General features: G+C 34.6%; 1 protein-coding gene across 2 annotated transcripts in view; it reads right to left on the bottom strand.

Annotated features, from left to right (window-relative positions):
- Positions 1-3,630: 3,630 nt before the first annotated feature.
- LOC120092719 (lysine-specific demethylase 5B) overlaps positions 3,631-19,063 on the bottom strand; it is a 32,810-nt gene continuing 17,377 nt past the window's right edge. For both annotated transcript variants that reach the window (XM_039050874.1, XM_039050875.1), the window contains 26 exons: positions 18,857-19,039; positions 17,251-17,403; positions 16,967-17,158; positions 16,809-16,874; positions 16,549-16,644; positions 16,039-16,122; positions 15,798-15,914; positions 15,502-15,709; positions 15,303-15,367; positions 15,105-15,163; positions 14,880-15,011; positions 14,616-14,775; positions 14,209-14,544; positions 13,850-14,032; positions 13,541-13,602; positions 13,012-13,090; positions 12,785-12,934; positions 12,564-12,697; positions 11,357-11,477; positions 11,199-11,272; positions 6,659-6,803; positions 6,385-6,534; positions 5,593-5,688; positions 5,422-5,517; positions 5,082-5,284; positions 3,631-4,115 (listed from right to left, as the gene is read on the bottom strand). In XM_039050874.1, the coding sequence (XP_038906802.1) occupies positions 3,878-4,115; positions 5,082-5,284; positions 5,422-5,517; positions 5,593-5,688; positions 6,385-6,534; positions 6,659-6,803; positions 11,199-11,272; positions 11,357-11,477; positions 12,564-12,697; positions 12,785-12,934; positions 13,012-13,090; positions 13,541-13,602; positions 13,850-14,032; positions 14,209-14,544; positions 14,616-14,775; positions 14,880-15,011; positions 15,105-15,163; positions 15,303-15,367; positions 15,502-15,709; positions 15,798-15,914; positions 16,039-16,122; positions 16,549-16,644; positions 16,809-16,874; positions 16,967-17,158; positions 17,251-17,403; positions 18,857-19,039 (3,582 nt within the window). In that variant the 3' untranslated portion in view covers positions 3,631-3,877. The remainder of the gene's footprint in view (positions 4,116-5,081; positions 5,285-5,421; positions 5,518-5,592; positions 5,689-6,384; positions 6,535-6,658; positions 6,804-11,198; positions 11,273-11,356; positions 11,478-12,563; positions 12,698-12,784; positions 12,935-13,011; positions 13,091-13,540; positions 13,603-13,849; positions 14,033-14,208; positions 14,545-14,615; positions 14,776-14,879; positions 15,012-15,104; positions 15,164-15,302; positions 15,368-15,501; positions 15,710-15,797; positions 15,915-16,038; positions 16,123-16,548; positions 16,645-16,808; positions 16,875-16,966; positions 17,159-17,250; positions 17,404-18,856; positions 19,040-19,063) is intronic.

Here is a 19,063-nt window from a genome sequence, read left to right on the forward strand (position 1 = left end):
CATTAAACTTATTTAAATTTGTATTTATAGGTATCTTGATATTTTTGTTGAAGATGCATCTCCCTGCAAGCGTATTTAGGTTGAGATGTTAATGTTATTTTGGATTTAGGAATTGTGGATTAAAATTGTAGATGTATTTCTCACTATGTACTTTATTATCATGTAATGTTTTTCTGGATTAAGAAATTGTGGATGTTATGGTTCGGATTAAAGAATTGTGGATGTTATAGTAACTCTTGGATTAAGGTTGTAGATTCAAACGTGTTTTCTATATATTATTTACTATCTATTATAGACATTTACTTGATTTAGGCAATCTTATTTTTGTTTGATTGATATTTGTAAGATTCAAACAGGTGTGACATTTGGAAAAAAAAAAGATCTAAAAAAAAGAAAATAAATAAATAAATTTAAATAGGTATGATATTTGGTTAAATATATAATCCCGATGCTAAAAAATATATCCCGACTATCCGTGGGAGAAATCTCGATGGTTACTATTAACCGTTAGGATTTAAAAGATATCCCAACAGTGGCTAACGACCGTCGGGGTAAAGGACCATAGCCTGACGATACTCTAACTGTCGGGCTATATTAATATCTCCCGATGGTCCCTAGTCACTGTCGGGCGAAAGTAAAATTGCCCGATGGCAACCGCACTGTTGATATATATTAACTCATCCCGACGGCTTTTAAACCATCGGGATAACCATTAAATCCCGACGGTGTTCTTTGGGGTCGGGAGAAAAGCCTCATCCTATATCCGTTGAGATAATTCTTTTCCCCTATGGCAGGGCTTCCATACCGTTAGGGGAGGAGCTTTCCCGACACTATTGCCAACGACTTCCCCACGCCAGGAAAGATTTTCCCGACGGTCTTTTCAGCTTATGCTGACGGTTTTCACCGTCGGGATAGACCCAAATTCTTGTAGGGTGTGGATTTCAAGTTATGTTTGATACTTTATTGTTTGACGATGGAGTCTGTGAATTTGAGAATCTTTTCCTACTTTATCTGAGAGACGCTGAGTTTTTTTATTTATTAGGTTTGATGGGCTGCTTAAACGTTTCGATTCCAAAACTTAGATATATAAAGATGGGTTTAGCTCATCATATTCTTCTCTCAAATCCTAAACATGATTACCATAGGGATTTTTAGACCATTTAAAAGTTAAGTGTGTAAAATGATAGAACATAAAGAGGTGTTAGAGGGCATTTTATATCATTTAACTTTATCTTTATTACTTTAATATCATTTGATTGGGAGAAAATATAATTGGAAAATCAAGAAAGGAAGATTTGGTGGCAGACACTTAGAGATAGTCCGAAGATAAAAATGGAAACGACTGATTAGTTGGAAAATTAATTAAAGTAATGAATAGTAACTTAACTCATGATTTTTCCAAAAGGGTCTATAAATTTGGAATCAAATGATTGATTTTAATATATTTTACTGTAAAAGAAGATATTTTAGTAATGAATATGTATATTGGATAGGTATTTAATAACTGAAATCTCCATGAATGTATTGCAGGCTGAGGTTAGCTTTCTTGGACAGCTTCACCATCCCAATCTTGTTAAACTTATTGGATACTGTATTGAAGATGATCAAAGGCTTCTTGCATATGAATTTATGATGCATAGTAGTCTTGAAAACCATCTTTTCAGAAGTAAGTGGGATCCTCTTAGGCTCTTACAATACGCGAAGTTATATTTTTCACTTCCCTTTCCGATTAATTAGTCAAGAGTTTTTCTAAAGAAATGAAGATGAAATTTGACAAAATACCATTTAGTGAAAACATCACGTTGAATAATCTAAATTTTTGTATTGATGTTTAATATTTAACTGGACAAACACCAGAATAAGAAGAACGTCTTGGAGAAGTAGTGAGGAACCAGGGTATCTTGTGAAGGTTTGATATCCACCTTTGATTAATGTCATTAATCTGCCCGAGCATGCTTCCTCCAGAAAAAGGTTTTTTCCCCCAACCTTAATTAATTTAACAACTACCTGTATCTGCTGGTTTGTCTATTGATGATCTGTATTACCATTACGTAGGTCCGTGCAATCAATCTGGTAAACGTAGCTGATGCCATATTGGCTGGCTAATGGAATGCTTAGTCATTATGATAGACCTCGAATTGCCCAACTTTGTGAGAAGGCTGGGCTTTGGAATGTATGAAGGACCTTTTGCTTGTCAATCTCAGAAGCAACCTTCAGATTATTGTGCAGGTAACTAACAAATATCCATTTCCCTTTTTCTTTTCTTTTTCCTTTAATCTTTTTTCCAACGTGGAAGGAGGTGTTAAATAGCGAAACAAAAATGACGGTTAAGATTCTCATGTTTTTTTCTGTGAACAGTTGGGGGTTTGATGAGTGCATTAAACTTATGGGAATATTGTGATGTTTTCCTTTCTTTTAGCTTATGGGAAATATCATAAATTCAAGATTGTATTCGTACTTTGTAAACAATATTGAGATTTAAATTTTTATGTTTGTCGAAATCTTAATATAAAAAAGATTTAATTTTGTATATCTATAGATAAAAAAAAAAAAAGAAAAAGAGATTATCAATATACTATTTCAATAACAAAACAATGACAAACATTTAATATCAGACAATAACTAACAAAAAGTAGGTGAAAAACCGACATTGAAGAGAGTTTTCAATGTCGGTTGAAAACTAACATTGAAATCTTGGTAATCTATAATGTTAGTTTAAAACTGATATTAAAGTCAACTGACATTGAGGACCTTTTATAACATGATCTTCAATGTCGGTTTTCAACTGACATTGCATCCCTATGTTAGTTTAAACAAACATTAAAGCCTAATACTCAGAGTATTTCGTATAATCTTCCTAATTTGGGAAAGTTTATCTTCCAACATAACAAAATGAATTCACAATTTTTTTAAAAAAACAAGTGAAAGATCGAACCATCAAACTTTATAATGACATTATATGATTGTCTACTATACTATACTCAAATTGAAAAGGGAACGAATTCAAATTTAACATCATGCTTTTAATTTATATGATTTGATACTGAATTGAATAGAAGATAACATTTGTAAAATTCATTGATTGGTGTTTTCTCGAGGTCATGGCAATTGGGGAGAAAATTAATTCAAAGTAAAATGAACATATTTTTTTAGAGAAATAAAATGTTAATCCGTCATAGTATCAAGAAAATATGTTTTTTCTAATCTACAATGTAGTGCATGAAAACTAAATTTGAACATTTGATACCTGAGATTAATGACAATTTCAAATAAATTTATACCCATAAAATCTTATTTTCATCTCTTTCATACACATGTTAATTTAATCCCATTTAATCCCATTTTTAAATATCTTGACTTAGTTTCTAAACTTCAAATGTAATTGCCATTTATCAATTTTTAATTAATTTTTTTTATGTACCGTTTATATATATAAACTAAACAAACTACGTGAAATTTCTTAATTTGAATCCCCGCACCATATTTTAAGGGATCCAATCAAATTATTTGAAATTTTGGGAATAAAGTGAATTAAATTTTTACACTTTAGGGGCCTTAATAGAAAAAAAAATGAAAAACCCTAACCTATTCGCTTCTTGCATAAACATTCTTAAATAGACCATCATGGGATGATGAAAAATTTAACAAATATATACAAATTATTACTCATTAATTTGATACATGTCTAAACTATTTTAACTAACCATAACCATATATCCCATCATCTGGGACTGGAGCTGAAATGAAAAAATGACTGAAATAACATATTAAAAATTTTCCCTTTCATATTATTGAGCTGAAAGGTAAATTGATCATATGAACAATTGAATCAATTAAATGACTTTCGGTTAAACTACCTACCTCCACATATTCTTAATTATTGTTCAATGAGGAAAAATGGAGAAAGACTTCCAAACTCTGCTCTCCTTCTGGTTACTCTCCTGAAAGGCTTCCTGTTTTGCCACCATAAACGTTCCATTCCACTTGAGCACCTGAATTCTCTATAACAATCCGTCACACTTCGAACTAAATTTCGCTTTGTTTTCTTCGGTTTTGATCTCTGTTTTGTGTGTTGAGGAGAAGGGGTCTTTGGCTCCACAAATTTTGCAGTTGAACTGTTAAAAGTCATAGATGATAAAACGGTCATATTACTGAACAAACATCATTATTGGCAGACCTCACAACTACCATAGTTCAGAAATGGAAAATGGTTTTGATTGAGCTAGTTCAAGACTGTTCAGATTGACATGAATTGCTCAGACTCGGCAGTCTAAAACTCCCCCTAAGGCATAGTTTAAAAGGAAAGAGCATGCTTTTCAAACATAGATATAACCAAAACCAAGAAAACATCAAATACAAACTTCGACAGTTTATTAGCACTTTGGATGAATTTTGTTAGAGCTTACCAAAGGCATCAAAGATAACGAATACTGTTTGATATATATATATATATATATATATATATATATATATATATATATATCTTCTTGAAAACAAAACAAAGTTTTTTCATTGAAATAATCAAATGAGATACTGCTCAAAGTATAAAAGACAATAATGAGACAAGAAAACTTTCGACCAATAAGCATAAGAACTAATCAGACAAAATGACATTCCAAATTAAACATGAATCTTGAATAGAGAATCTTGCATAAGACTTGGATGAAAAGCACAAAGAATAGGCCTTAATTATATAAATGAATAATCTTGTTTCCGTTTCAAAAAACAAAGAATAGGCCTTAATCCGAGCAAGCTCAAACCAATTACACCAAGGAATAGACGTCGACCGACTGAACAAACTTTTGACTTCTGGAACCTCGGGCTCAATCAAAAAATAAGTTGGTTGATACAGTTTTTTTAAGTTATGTCTTGGTGTCAATCATTCCAACTTCTCTTATATCATGACCGTTGGGGTGTTTTTTTGTAACTTCATTGAATTGGGTCTCCCCATATTTTGTAAGCTCAAAAAATCGATGAAAATGTTTCTTATCCCAAATAATAATAATAATAATAAAAAAAGAGAACATCAAATACATGCAATCAAAATTGAGGAAGAAGTTTGACATGGCCAGAACTCTTACCTTTCATATTCCGTTGATAGCTGAATCAACATTTTATTGTCCACTTGCGGTTTGCAAGCAGGACAAATATATATCTTGGGAGTAGATTTTATCTTGACACAATCGAAGTGATACCACTCTTCACAAATATCACAAGCAAGCATTGGTCTGCGATCATTAGGCTTGCGGCAAATGCAATAAAGCATACTTCGATTTCTTAATAACTGCACCCACAAGGTCAATGAACTAAGCACCAACAGATGCATATCTCTCTCTCAAAAAAAAAAAAAAAAGATGTACATTCTCTCTTCTATCTCCTTTAAAATATGAAAATGGGGTTGCCAGAATGAATAGCTGATACCTTGAGCTCCCTCTCGAGGTATGCAGGTAAGTTTTCACCCTCTACAATCAATTCAAAAACTTTTTCTAATTCAAGAGCCCCACAGTCAGCTGAAATCTGCAGAAAACAAAAGAGGATGAAGTCTAAGAAGACAAGGTTGGGGGGAACACAGCATATTGACATTTCACAGACCTTCCTTGCAAGACTTCTCCACTTTGAGCAAACAGTCTTCACGTCCAAAAGTTTCTGTCTGTAGCAATCTTCAGGCAGAATGCTTATTGCAGATCCCTGTCACATGTTACCGAAGTCAGTATTTACATAACAGATACTCTTGACATGCAACAATACATGCCATCATAATTATCTCTCGTCCAGTTTGGCCAAAATAAAAGAGAGATGACATGGACGGCCTATTTTCCCAAATAGCCTAACGAATAAAAATTATCAAGATGAGAAAAATAAGCTAAAAACCATGGTTGACCAAATTAGGATTCATTTCATTTGCCATGCTAAGTGTATGCACTTGTATCATAGCTTAATGAACACTACAGGTCAGTTAAATAAATATTGAGCAGTTAACAGCATCTCACCAAGCCCAGTAGAGAGACTCGGCACTAGTCTTCCTCACCTAATGTATTTAAGGCATTTCTAAGAACAGTATCTTTAAATTATAAAGGACCTCCAAAATTGCTGCATCAAATAGGAACTTCACACTCCAACGGTGTGAAAATCTCAATTGCTATACCTTTCTTGGCCATTAGGCTGAGATGAAGTGTAGTGTAAAATCCCAAACTTTGTTTTCAAGCGCATTATGTATTTACTTTGTTCTCCAACGCACTGTTTTCATAATTGCTAGTAGTCTCACCATCTAACAATCTCATATTTATCATATGCATTGTCATTTAAAAGCACCAAACATATTTATCACATGCCTACTGCAATAAGTTTTAGAATGCTCCAGTAAACCATGGAAACTGGAAATACCTCTTCGAGAAGTTCCAGGACTCGTTGCATTGTCGGTTTTTCAGAACCTTCAAGAGCTTCCTTGACTCTGAATCTCCACGAGTTCCTCAATAGTTCCATCTCAAGACCAGACTTACCTTCATGATCGTTAATGCCTGCAACGTCCATAGCCTGTGATAGTGAACTACAATTATATTATATACATAGAGGAAGTATTACTACTCTTCCATGCATCAAGAAACTTCACAAATATTGAGCAGTATGAATAATTTAAGAGGAAAGAGAATCACTGGACCTTTAACGCTACAGTTAACCTCTTGCAGGCAATACTAAAATTGTTGTCATGACAATGTGACACAAAGTCCAAGACTTCTGACAAGTGAGATTTGCATACTAAAGCCTGCTCTATCAGTTGCTTTAATACATCTTCCTCTTCCATCCTGAAAATATTTTAAGACTAAACTTTAAGAAATTGGTTTTCAAAAGGCACATTCACATGGAGAAGCATCATAAGGAAACACGTAGAGAACCTCTATTTAAAATGATAAGTGAATTGCATTTACACATATCTACCCTCGAGAGATCGAACAAAATTTTTCGAGCACAATACAATTTAACTTCTATTCTACAACACGGATTATTTCAATCAAGTTTTGTCTGGGCATCAATTTAGGAAGATATACAACTTCCTGCAGATAAATATTGGTTAAATTACATATCTTGTCCCCATACTTTGTACTTTGTCCACTTATTTCTTGAACTTCAAAATACTTCAATTACTAAAAATTATGTTTACCTTTAATCAGCACCATTCGAAAAAGAAAAGGGAGAAAAAAGGATTCAAAGTGACGTCCTACTTTTCTAAGTTTAGATTTTTTTGGGGGTAAAAAAAAAAAACAATTCATTGATATGGAATACTGTTCTAAGTTTAGATGAGGTGACAAATATTTCATTAGTCTAGAATTAGGATGAATTAAAATTGAATAGTACTACCCTTAAGGCTGATAAAATAGGGTAAAATATTTTAGCAAGTTTGTTGGGTAGATATAATAGGGGTTATAATGAAGAGCCTGCTTGGTAGATTCACTAAGTTCAATAGAATCAGCAAATATCTGAAAGGTAGAATGGTTTATGAAAACTACCTTTTAGTTTTATGATCCAAATCGTGAATATTCTAAAAACATATTTGTTTTCAATGTCACCGGAATTTGAAAAAAGTTTAAATTCAGAGTTGGATTAAAAAAGATAAAAACTTTTATAAATATTACATTTCACATTATAAAATCATTTATTTTTTGTTAAATTTTTTTTAAAAAAAACATATATATTTTTGTTACATTAAAAAAATATATTTATATTTGCATACACACACATGTATAGATAAAAAAAATATTCTCTAAAACTTTCAAGTTTTCAACTTTGTAATAAACAGAAACATGGCAGTTACAATTTTGGAGGCCTGACAAGTCTAAACCTAATTTGCAAAGAATTCATAACTGGCGTAATTGATTATATATACCAAAAATTGAAAAACTAAGAGGTCGTTTCTATTCATAAGGCTAAGCAAGCATGAGGGGGTTTTTTTTTTTTGGATAGGAAACAAATTTCATTGATGTAAGAAATTTATAAAAATGGATAAGAACCCAAACCAACAGGATTACAAAAGAAATCTCCAATTGGTCAAAAGGGAAGATAGGGTGCATGAATTAAAGAAAGAAGAGCATTTACACCAAGTAATAAAATGAATGATAATAAGATCAAAAAAACGATCAAAAGAGTTTCCCTTATCAGTGAAGAGGCGTTTGTTTCTCTCCTTCCAAGTGATCCAAAAGAAAGTACAAATAAGGTCTAACCACATAATTTTCCTTTGTTTAGTAAAAGGATGACCGGTAAGGGTATATGTGAGAGCATCTATGGTGTCTCTGGGGAGGGCTGTGTGCCATCCAAATGAAGAGAGGATTTCCTTCCAAAACCCCTCTGCATAGTGACAGTGTATGAAGAGGTGATTAGATGTATCAGGAACGGTTTCGCAAATGTAGCAGCAGTGTAAAGAGATGGCCATATAGGGGTTTCGATTCTGCATTCTGTCATTCGTGTTAATGACATTATGGCTAACTTCCCAGATGAAGAACTTGACCTTTTTAGGGTATGAGTCCTTCCATATAGCATCCTGGAAAGGGTGGTCAGGGGAGTCCTTACTTTTTAGGGCATGAGTCCTTCCCAAGCAAGTATGAGGATGTGACAATTCTAAGCCTAGAATCTTCAGATATCTTTTGATGGCTTGAAGTTGAAGGGATGAGTTTCAGGGGTAACATTCTCATCCTGTTTCCACATTTTAATTGTTTGATGGCTTCACAAGTTACAAGCCTCAAACCAGTCATGTTGTAAGAGAGAGCATAAATACCAGCTTCACTATCCAGGTTGTACATTTTGTTTGTGACTATGAAAAGTTGTCTTATGACCACTCTTCCAGTCCCAGAACCATAAGCTACCATTGTCAACTCCAATCACCATAACACCCTCCCCCCCATTGACAGCCATTGCCTTGATTATAGTCTTCTGTTGAGTTAGCATACTGTGCACAAACTCCCCTTTGGGGAGGTTAAATTTCTTGTTATCAGCTGAACCAGATTAAAAAAAAAAGAAGGAACAATGCCCTTTAGGATGCTATGCCACTACTGGAGCAGATTTCTTATGGTATGTCAGGGTTATCATTGTCTATCCATATCTGAGGTCCCATAACTTACTAATTGTGTCATGGGAGCCAACCACAAGCTGCGGATCAGTGGGTCAAGAAGAAACTAAGCAAACGGTGTTATTATGCCCAGAGAGGGCATGAACCTGCACCTTACTTCGAATGTCCCACACCCGGCAAACAGAATCATGTCCTCCAGTTGGCAAAATATTGATTGTTGGATGAAGGGCCAAACAGTAAACACCACTCACATGACCATGGAAAGAATAGATTAACTTGTTCTGTTCCAGGTCCCAACATTAACTTGTTTGTGTATAGAGAAGGGATTTTTTTCTTAAAATCTAGGCCATGGATATGGATATGAGACACGGATACGACACAACTTTTTTTTTTTTTTTTTTTTTTAATAAATCTAAGGTATGGACACGACAATGACACATTTATTAAAATTAATATCATTTTTATACAAGAAGAAAATTCAAACTCAATGCATTTATACAATTATATCCTTACAAAATTAGTTTGATGTATTTTTCTCTTAAAATTTATTATTTTTGTTATTATTATTATTATTTTCATAGGAAACAAATTTCATTGATGTATGAAATTTAAAAAGGCCGAAGCCCAAGCCAATGGAGTTACATAAGAATTTTCCAATTGGTCAAAAGGGATGAAAGGATGTTTATATTAAAGAAAGAAGTGTTTTTACACCACTCATAGCATAAAGGATAATAAGATCAAAATAGCTATAAAAAAAGCTTCCCTTGTTGGTGAAGAAGCGTTTGTTTCTCTTCTTCCATCTAGTCCATAAGAAAGCATGAATTAGATGCATCAACATAACTTTCTTTTGCTTTGTGAAGGGATGGCCAACGAGAGTGTAAGTGAGGATACCAATGGTGTCATTGGGGAGGGCAGTGTGCCAACCAAATGAAAGGAAGATTTCCTTCCAAAATCTCTCTGCAAATGGGCAGTGCATGAAGAGGTGGCTAGTTGAATCGGGGCAGACTTACAAATGTGGCAGCAATGAGGGGAGATGGCCATGTAGGGGGAGCGATTCTGCATTCGGTCACTGGTGTTGATGGCGTTGTGGCTGATTTCCCAAAGGAAGAATTTGATCTTTTTTGGGTATGAGTCCTTCCATATAGCCTCATGGAAGGGGCGGAGAAAGAACCTTTGGCATCAAGGTCGCAAATCCATTCGTCTTTTCCATTGGAAAGATGGACACCACGTAGGGAACTCATAAGATCGAGCCATTCATCAATCTCTTCATCCTTCATATTTCTCCTATAATATAGAGACCATCCCTGTCTAGGGTCCCACAGATCAAAGATGGATGACCCTTTTTGTGTGGAAAGGCGGAATAATCTGGGAAAAACATTTTTAAGAGGAGAGGTTTTGAGCCATCTATCAGTCCAAAAAGAGGTATTTTTCCTGTTCCCCACTTTAATTTTGACTTTATCTTTAATAAGACTCATATGCTCCACAATGTCTCTCCATGGAACCCTGATAGAGTTCGAAAAAGTGTTGTTGGGCCAAGACTTCAGAGGAGTGTTCCCATATTTAGCTTCAATAAACAGTTTCCATAAAGCCCCATCCTCATGGTAGTATCTCCATACCCATTTAGCAAGAAGAGCACGATTCTTATCAGTCGGACTTTGAAGACCAAGGCCCCTTTGTGCATGTGTATTGATAACCTTAGACCATCTAACGAGGTGAGACCCTTGGTTTGTTATTCCATTCCCATAAGAAATTCCTAGGTCTCTCCAATGTATTCTTATAATTTTTGTTATAAATGTGCTATTTAATATGATGCATGTCTAATAAATGTTGGACCTACTTTGACTTTGTACAACTAGTGTATATTACATCTATTGTACTAACAAGTATCCGATACATGTCTAACAAATGTTCTAGTGTCCGACACATGTCAGATACAAACACGCTACTCAAACTAAAGTATTAGTAGGTCTTAAACAGTTGAGCTATTAAAACTACCTATATGTGTGTGTGTATATAGAGAGAGAGAGCAGCTAGAGTTAATCTGCTGGATTGGATTCAACCAAAAACGTTAAAAAATAAAGATTAAAAAGATTAAGTAAAAAATATATGAGGTGGATAACACGGGAAAAAAGGTAGTTACCAGACACAGAAGTTCACGGCATCAGATTTGAGCTTAGTGAGCATTTCTAGTTCAGGACGATTTGCTAAAAATCTCTGCAACAAAAAAAATACAATACAAATATAATGACTTTGCAAAAAAGGATAGCATACACAATCTAGAGAGAGAGAGAACCATACCAAGGGACCACCACTTTTATCAATTGATAATACACCATTTGAGCTATAGCAATAAGGGCATATAAAGATATCTGTATTGCTTGCTTTTTCTCTTGCTTGCCCCAGGCACTGCAAATGGTAGCTGTTTCCAAAATCATCTATAATGTTTAGTTACCATATTGTTCTTATGCAAATTTTATAAACAAATCGATCACATGTAATATAACAAATAATAACCACGGAATGCTTCATGCATGCATGTAATAGGAACATATGTCATGCTGTACGTATTCATTCATGCATGCAGGCTCCACAATATGTTGATTGTTGGAATTGAGACAGTTACACTAGGATTGAGGAGGTGCTCTTGAGTTCTCCCTTTGTGGAGAAGGGCAAAATTTTGCGGCAGGCTTGCTTCTTTTGCCATTTTGTGGGGCTTTGGCTAGAGAGGAACGATAGATCATTTAGACAGATGGAGAGGTCGTGTGACGAGATGTGGAAGGCAGTAAGCTCTAATGCTTCCTTAAGGGGTCAGTTGGCCTCTTTGTAATTGTGATAATGGTTTGATTTTGTCAAATTGGATCTCTTTCTTCTTGGTTGTATTTTGGATCTTTATTTTGTTGTGCTTTTTTAAGCCTTGTTTTTTATTCATTTTTCGGTCAATGAAAGCTCAGTTTCTTTTCAACAACCACCAAAAATAAATAAATAAATAAAGGTGCACACAAGCACGTATATGTCAACTGTTGAGATTGTTGGGATGGTAGAGAGCAGTATAGTAGGTGGTATAAAAGACAAGGCTGTTGGGTTACAGCACAACTCCAACAAGTTTAGTAAGCACTTCACACCTAGTTGGAGTCATGCTCGTTAACGAAAGCAACTAAGTAAAAAGCCAGGGGTCAAAAAGAAAACCCCTTGCCAAGTTCAAAGTTGACAAGAAGGAATCCACAAGTGTTGAACATCTCTGCAAGATAGTGTTAGTCAAGCTTAGAGGGAAGAGAAATGATAGCTGGTGTGCATTATTTCTTCTGGTTGCAGTCTGTTTTATTGTGGAATAAGAGTTGCGACAAGTCTGTTCTAAATTATGAAATATGTTTGCTCTTATGATATATTTTAGAGCTTTCAAGTATGCATATTCTAATAAATTTTGAAGTGTTCAACTTGTTAAATATAGAAAAATATGCAGAATATTTTCTGTTCAAACATTTTGGCAAAGTAGAATTGACCTTACCTTTCGTTACATACTGAGCAAGTAAAAAGATGTTGATCCTGTGAATCGCTAGAGCAACACAAGCATAAGTTCTGATCAGTGTAGGGCAATGACTTCTCATATATGTATAGGGATCTATCCAGTGATTTCTTTATCTGCATGACAAATATGATATTAGACGTTCATTCAAAAGATATGTATTGCCAATTTTCAGTGAGAAAAAAAAAAGTATTATTTCAAACCTCTCGTAGAGAACCAAGCAGAGAACATCCATCCCCAAAAGATGTCTTCATGATTTCCCCCATTTGTTTCTCCCACTTTTCAATCCTTTCAGCTTCGGAAAAAATTAAATGTAGCTCTGAACAATCGAAGGCAACAATGTCTCCTTCTTCCTGAATGTTCAAAAGTATAAGATGATATACATCTACTTAATCCCGGTAGAAGAATCAAGCAAAATAACATGACATACCTTAAGCTTTAATAACAGAGTCCACGATCGTTCAGCATGCTTCATTAGGAAAAATTGCCGTACTTCTTCCTGCCACAGCCTACGTGCAGAGAGAATACCACAAGAAGCACAAATCAGCAATAGCCATGTATAAATAAAAAAAAATACATATATATATATATATAAGGCACTGCTACGACTGAACAAGCGTAGACATACACACAGTTGCAGTTTCACTAACGTATTTGAATCCATGTTAATTTCAGAACGATTATCATTTTTATGAAAAGTTAATGAACATTTATAATGAAGTACTTTACAAATTACAGTGCAAAATGCCTACATCCTAAAGAAAGTGCCAACATTTTTGTGTCTTAGACTATTGAACTGATTAATGTAGAAATTTGAGCTTCTGAAGTTTTAGTAATGCTTGCAGATTTGTAGGGAGGGGTTAGAGGGCAAGGGAAAAAAGCTTTATAAGAAGCAGGAAGATACATATGTACATACAACAAAAACAGAAATTAACAAGTCAAAGAATTAGAAAAATCACTTGTGCTTCTGAATAGCATTTACAAGTTGACCATTCATGGCTGAGAAGTTGATTCTGATACTCTGCAAGTAAAAGACATTCAAACCTTTAAAGACAGAACAAACATAAAAAATCCAGAAACACAATTAAAAAAAAATGTTATACATACATATATATATATATATATATATTAGTTCAACAATTGTGGAGGTGGATGATTAAACCATCGACCTTTGGAATGACAATCAATGTCTTATCCATTGAGTTATACTTGAATTGGCAAAAAGAAGACAAAAAAGTAATACTTTAGATGTTGGGCTGTAAAAATACCATAGAGTTGGAAACTAATTCCTCAGCATCGCTCAACTTTCTTTGTTTAGAATTGCACGTTCCAGGAATCACCTCTAAGGCTTGTTTCAGCCATTTGACACCTTCCACCAATAAGCTCCACATAACACCAGAGGCATATAAACAAGAATCATCCTCTTCAACCCTCATCAAGCTCTCAACATCCTGCCACAATATTATAGCCTTTTCAGTCAAATGGACTGTAAGTCCAATCTAACGCTCCTTACCTCAACATACATAGAAGTGTTCTATCAAAAAGAAAAGCAAATCCAAAATCATTTAAAAAAAAAAAAAAAAGAGAGAAAAGGAATAGCATACTTTCGACGAACTTTCAAGTCTACCTGATAAGAAGGAATACCATGGCAAAGAGAAAGAACTTTATTGCACCACATGAGTGTAGAACTAGCACTTTGAAGTCTGGAAATCTCACGGAAGTCATAACCAAGAGATATACCGGCTGTAATAATGGTATTGATTCTATCAACTAATTGTTCAATCTTAGGAATAAGACAATTGCTCAGCGCATCCCCTATATCATCTGCATTCAAAAGATTATCAATATCTTGCAATAAAGAGTTCGCTTCATCTTTCCAATTCTCGCATTTTCTCAGAACCTCAGCAAGCACTCTGCTTTCTTCCAAAGTGACCTTATGGAGTTTTGACTGAGAAACCAACTCCTGCAAAATTGGAGTGTGTTAAATATCAAAGTCCAGGCTCCAGGTACAATACAAATATAGATGACAAAAACCTTTAATGTTTCAATTTTCAGCTGCGATCTTGGTGCAGATGACGTAGGGAGAACAGACTCTAAGAAAGGTTTTGAAATATTTAGCCAGGACATGGCCGATGATACTTCATTCTTGACACCATGAAGAGAAGGTAGAATAACGCATAAATCTTCAGAAGTCCTAAAACATGCACAGAATTCAAACTTGTGATAGTCTGCACAAGAATATCACACCAAAAGAGTTTTTGTTTATTATTATTGTTTATGTAGCGAAAGACGGGAAACCTTATAATCTCTTCAAAATCAGATAACTGGGCCCCATGTGCTAGAAAATCCATAGCTCTCTTCTCCCAACTCATTGCTGAGCCGAGAACTCCATGAATATCAGCAAACAATTTTTCCTTATCAATTTCTAATCTGGAGAAGAGAGAACTCAAGAATTTACAATCATATATGGATAACAACGTGTTATGTTATTGATTAAAAGAATGTATACTACAATACACGTACTCTACAGCCTCCTCCATCAATTTCTGCATGAATTCCATAGTAACCTTTGTATTGCGTAACTGCATCAAAGTCGATTCATGAGGAAACATAACTTCAAGAAAATGATTGTAAAATTGAAGAGAAGACCTGTAAATGATTTTAAACAACCTAAACACAGACAATTACATTCCAAACATTTAAAGAGGAACACTGAATCACCTTTTGAGCTTTTTCCCTGACAGAAGCCTTCTTCAACTCAACCTCAACTATAGGTACATCATCAACTGTCTCAGCCCACCCCCAAAAGTCCATGAAACAAAAGATAAACTACATTAGCATTAGGCTTAAAATTATAAAATGGATGGTTTCCCTCACAGAAAGATAGCATGGATATAAAAGAATTAGCACGTGAACAAACCTTTAATTTTCAATGATAATCCATCTCTTAGAATGCAATTTAATTCTTCTATTACATTCTGTTGATCCTCCCGTTCATGAACATTAATCATAACAGCATTAAGACGAGCCTTCCATGTAACAACATCATCATGATACTGTCTTATAAGCTTCAGTTCAGGTATATTAACAGCAAAATCGTTAGATTCTTGAAGGAATAGTTCGACAGTCTGCAAGACATAATTCAGGGATATTTATGTCTTGGATTACCAAATATCAAATTGAGGGGAAAAGGGAACGACAATTAGCAAACATAACCTTCAAGTTCATGGGACCATTCATAATTTCTGAACATCTAGAACGATGTCGTTCAGCCTGCCTTGTTAAATCCAGCACCATTTCTGTCTCTGGAAGCTGGATTCCGAGTTCCAAGATCTACTTGACATGAAACCAGGAATTTAGATAAATACAATTTGCTGATATATATGGATACATATGATACCCATCAAAATCAAGAGCATACAAATTTATGTAATAGACTAACAAATGGTCAAATAACCTTAGACTTCAACTTGTAAAGAATCTCAAGCTCAAAAGCAGCAGGCTGTTTCTCCAAAATTTCTCTGACGCTTTCTATGCAAGACTAATATATCACAATTGAAGCATATTAGAACATAAATGAGTGGAGACAAAAGTTAAATCCTAAAAATAAAGTTTATCTTGATATTTGATAATACTCAAAAGCAAAGTTGCAACAAAAAAAGGAGACCCGGAAAAACTATTGAACCTTTGTTACCAAAAGATTTTAATAGGAAACAACTGATGAGGGTTATAACCAATTACGTTTTTAAATTGAAAGGAAAAATGTATTTCCTGAAAATTTGCCTTCGATTTTTTCAGTTGTTCAGGTTGTTTAAAACCGTCTCAGTTTGTTCCCATTCTCACTTGCCAAAGTAGAGTGTCCTCTATAAACAATATTCACATACTTAAATATCTTAGACAAAGAATAGATGTATTGAACATATAGAAAAATATGCAAGGAAATGGTACCAAAAGATAATAGGAGCACCTTCGCTATTGATATGTTTTCTGATAACTTCTCACTTTCTTCTATATGGATTGGAAAGGCACACACTCTTGAGTACAAAATTTCCCATTCAGAAACCTGAAGTGAGAGTTTCTAAAATAAGGATCATTAATTTTATGGGGTAAAAAGGGCATAACATTGGGATAACCAAACCAAAATAGAAAGAAGCTACATGAACAATTTAAAAATGCACGTGTTAAAGAATAGAGGACACCAAGCAAAGAAGCCAAAAAAGTAGTTACATCAGGGCATGTTGATAAGGCATTATCAATATCTTGTATCAAAATCTTTGCTTCTTCACTATAATCCTGTAAGGTAATAAGATTTTATGACAAAATTAGCAATTAGCAGATGGGGCCACATAAGAATAAACTAACAAGTCTGGCAATATTGTACCAACCTTCAACTTAAGATACCCAGGATGGTTACATGATATTGGGGGCAGACTCAACAAATTGTTTACATGATCCAAGCAAATTTTCTCTAAACGTCCATAATGATCACATGACCATGCTTCAATTTTAGAAAGGGAATCTCCAATGCCTTGAAGCCACTTTTGAGTTTCATCCAAGTTTCTTACAACATCACGGACCTATTATATAATCCAATAAAGACAAATGTAAATTACTACCATATACTGCATGCAAGTCTGAGAAAATGACAACCATGAAGGACTTCACATACGTGATCCATGTCATGACCAGCCCAAAGAAATTGCTCGGCTTCTCTCAAAGCCTTAACACATGCCTCATTTGAGAATGGATCTTGAAGAACCTTACTTGAATGCAGTAACCATTTTTCTGCAAGTTGAGACAGCGTGACACGACCACCTTTCACCTACATGCATCAAGTATTTCGACAGATGACCAAGATAGTTCATTCACGGATCATGCCTCAATTTCCTTTATTCAAAACAATTCACTACGGCCTCTAAATAAACTGATTTTAGCACATTATAGGTCAGAGAATGAATGTTAACTTATCTCACAGTTTTAAGAAGTCCATAATCCTGTACTTTATTAATATAATTATATTATAAAACGTAAAACAACAACAATGGAAGGGAGAAAAACCAATTATAATTAAGCTACTCTCAAACTCATTTTTTTCTCTTGAAGACGAGGATCATAACTTCATGAGTCCATACCACTGATCCACTCAAGGTTCAAGCAGATATTTTACCTTTGCTTATGTATAGAGAGAGAGTGTAAGAAACTAAGCTTTCATTGAGAAAAGTATGCCTAAGTTTTTTTATTTCATTATAATCCATCGAGTACGAGTGAAGTATGTATGAAGACTTGTATCTATTAATTAACATAACATGTCCAGATATTGAAAGATAGACAATCAAACCTATTTCTCAATCCAATACAAGCCCAAAGAGACCCCATATGGTTGAAACAAATTCAAATGCTTCAACCTTGGAGCAGGACTAATAGTTCAATCCTTTGAGGTTCAACCTTTGCATGAATAAGAAGACAAAGATGAAAGAGAGGATGGACTAAAAAACTAACATTTAGTTTTTGAAGAATAACAAAAGGTTTCAAGTCTATCACCATCCTTCTTTAATCCTTCTTCTATCCTTTCCAAAAAGCTTCATCAGGTAACCACCACGTCCCAACTCCAACATAGGTTTCCCAATTTTCTAGCCCATACTTCGACATATTACCACTGATGCTACCCCCACATTTTTTTTAATTAGAAACTGATGCGATTGATTCTTAGTAGTCTAGAGTGTGTAAGAAGACTGCAAAGAATCGAGACCACATTTATGGAATTTATGCTTTGCTACAGTGATTTGGGATAGATTTCTAAAGTTTTCCTGAATTCAGCTAGCTCAAAGTAGGCCGTGCAAGGGTATGATGGAGGAAGTGGTATTTCCCCCACCCTCACGATACAGGTCTGTTACTTTGGGAAGCGGTGTTCTTTGCAGCTTACAGTAATTTTTTGGTTTTTCTCTTTGTTTTGTTCTTTTCCTTTTAAAAATAATAGTAAAATCTTCAAACACCTAACAACACCCCCTCCATCATCCTTTCCCCCCCCCCCCCCCCCAAAAAAAAAGACAACTTGAAGGACTTACTTTCAATCAAGAAAAGGCCTTCAACCGTATTTAAAGTACCCATATTTTGTTACTTATAAAAAAATAGCATTACTAAAATTGCTAAAACATTGAAACTAAACACATGAAGATGAGAGAGGGGAATCAAGGATGAAAGGGAAGGGCACCATGTCTCCTAAAGCACTCACAAATATGTAGCAATTTGGAAATAAAATAATGGAACACTTGAACCTTTTTTGTCAAAGTACATCGTTCAGTGTAGCATAAGCCAGCTTGTCGCAAATCCTTTCTTTCAGTTGTATTCCCAGAACCACATCTATCAATTATACCAATCAAATCATGTAGTTCAGCAAGTGTATAACGATACAGAAGGTGCCGCCTGCTGTACTTGCATTCACAAAGGTGTTGCCAGTGCTGCCAGAAGGTAAGAAACATATC

The sequence above is a fragment of the Benincasa hispida genome, chromosome 12, assembly GCF_009727055.1.
Source record: "Benincasa hispida cultivar B227 chromosome 12, ASM972705v1, whole genome shotgun sequence".
Classification (NCBI taxonomy): domain Eukaryota; kingdom Viridiplantae; phylum Streptophyta; class Magnoliopsida; order Cucurbitales; family Cucurbitaceae; genus Benincasa; species Benincasa hispida.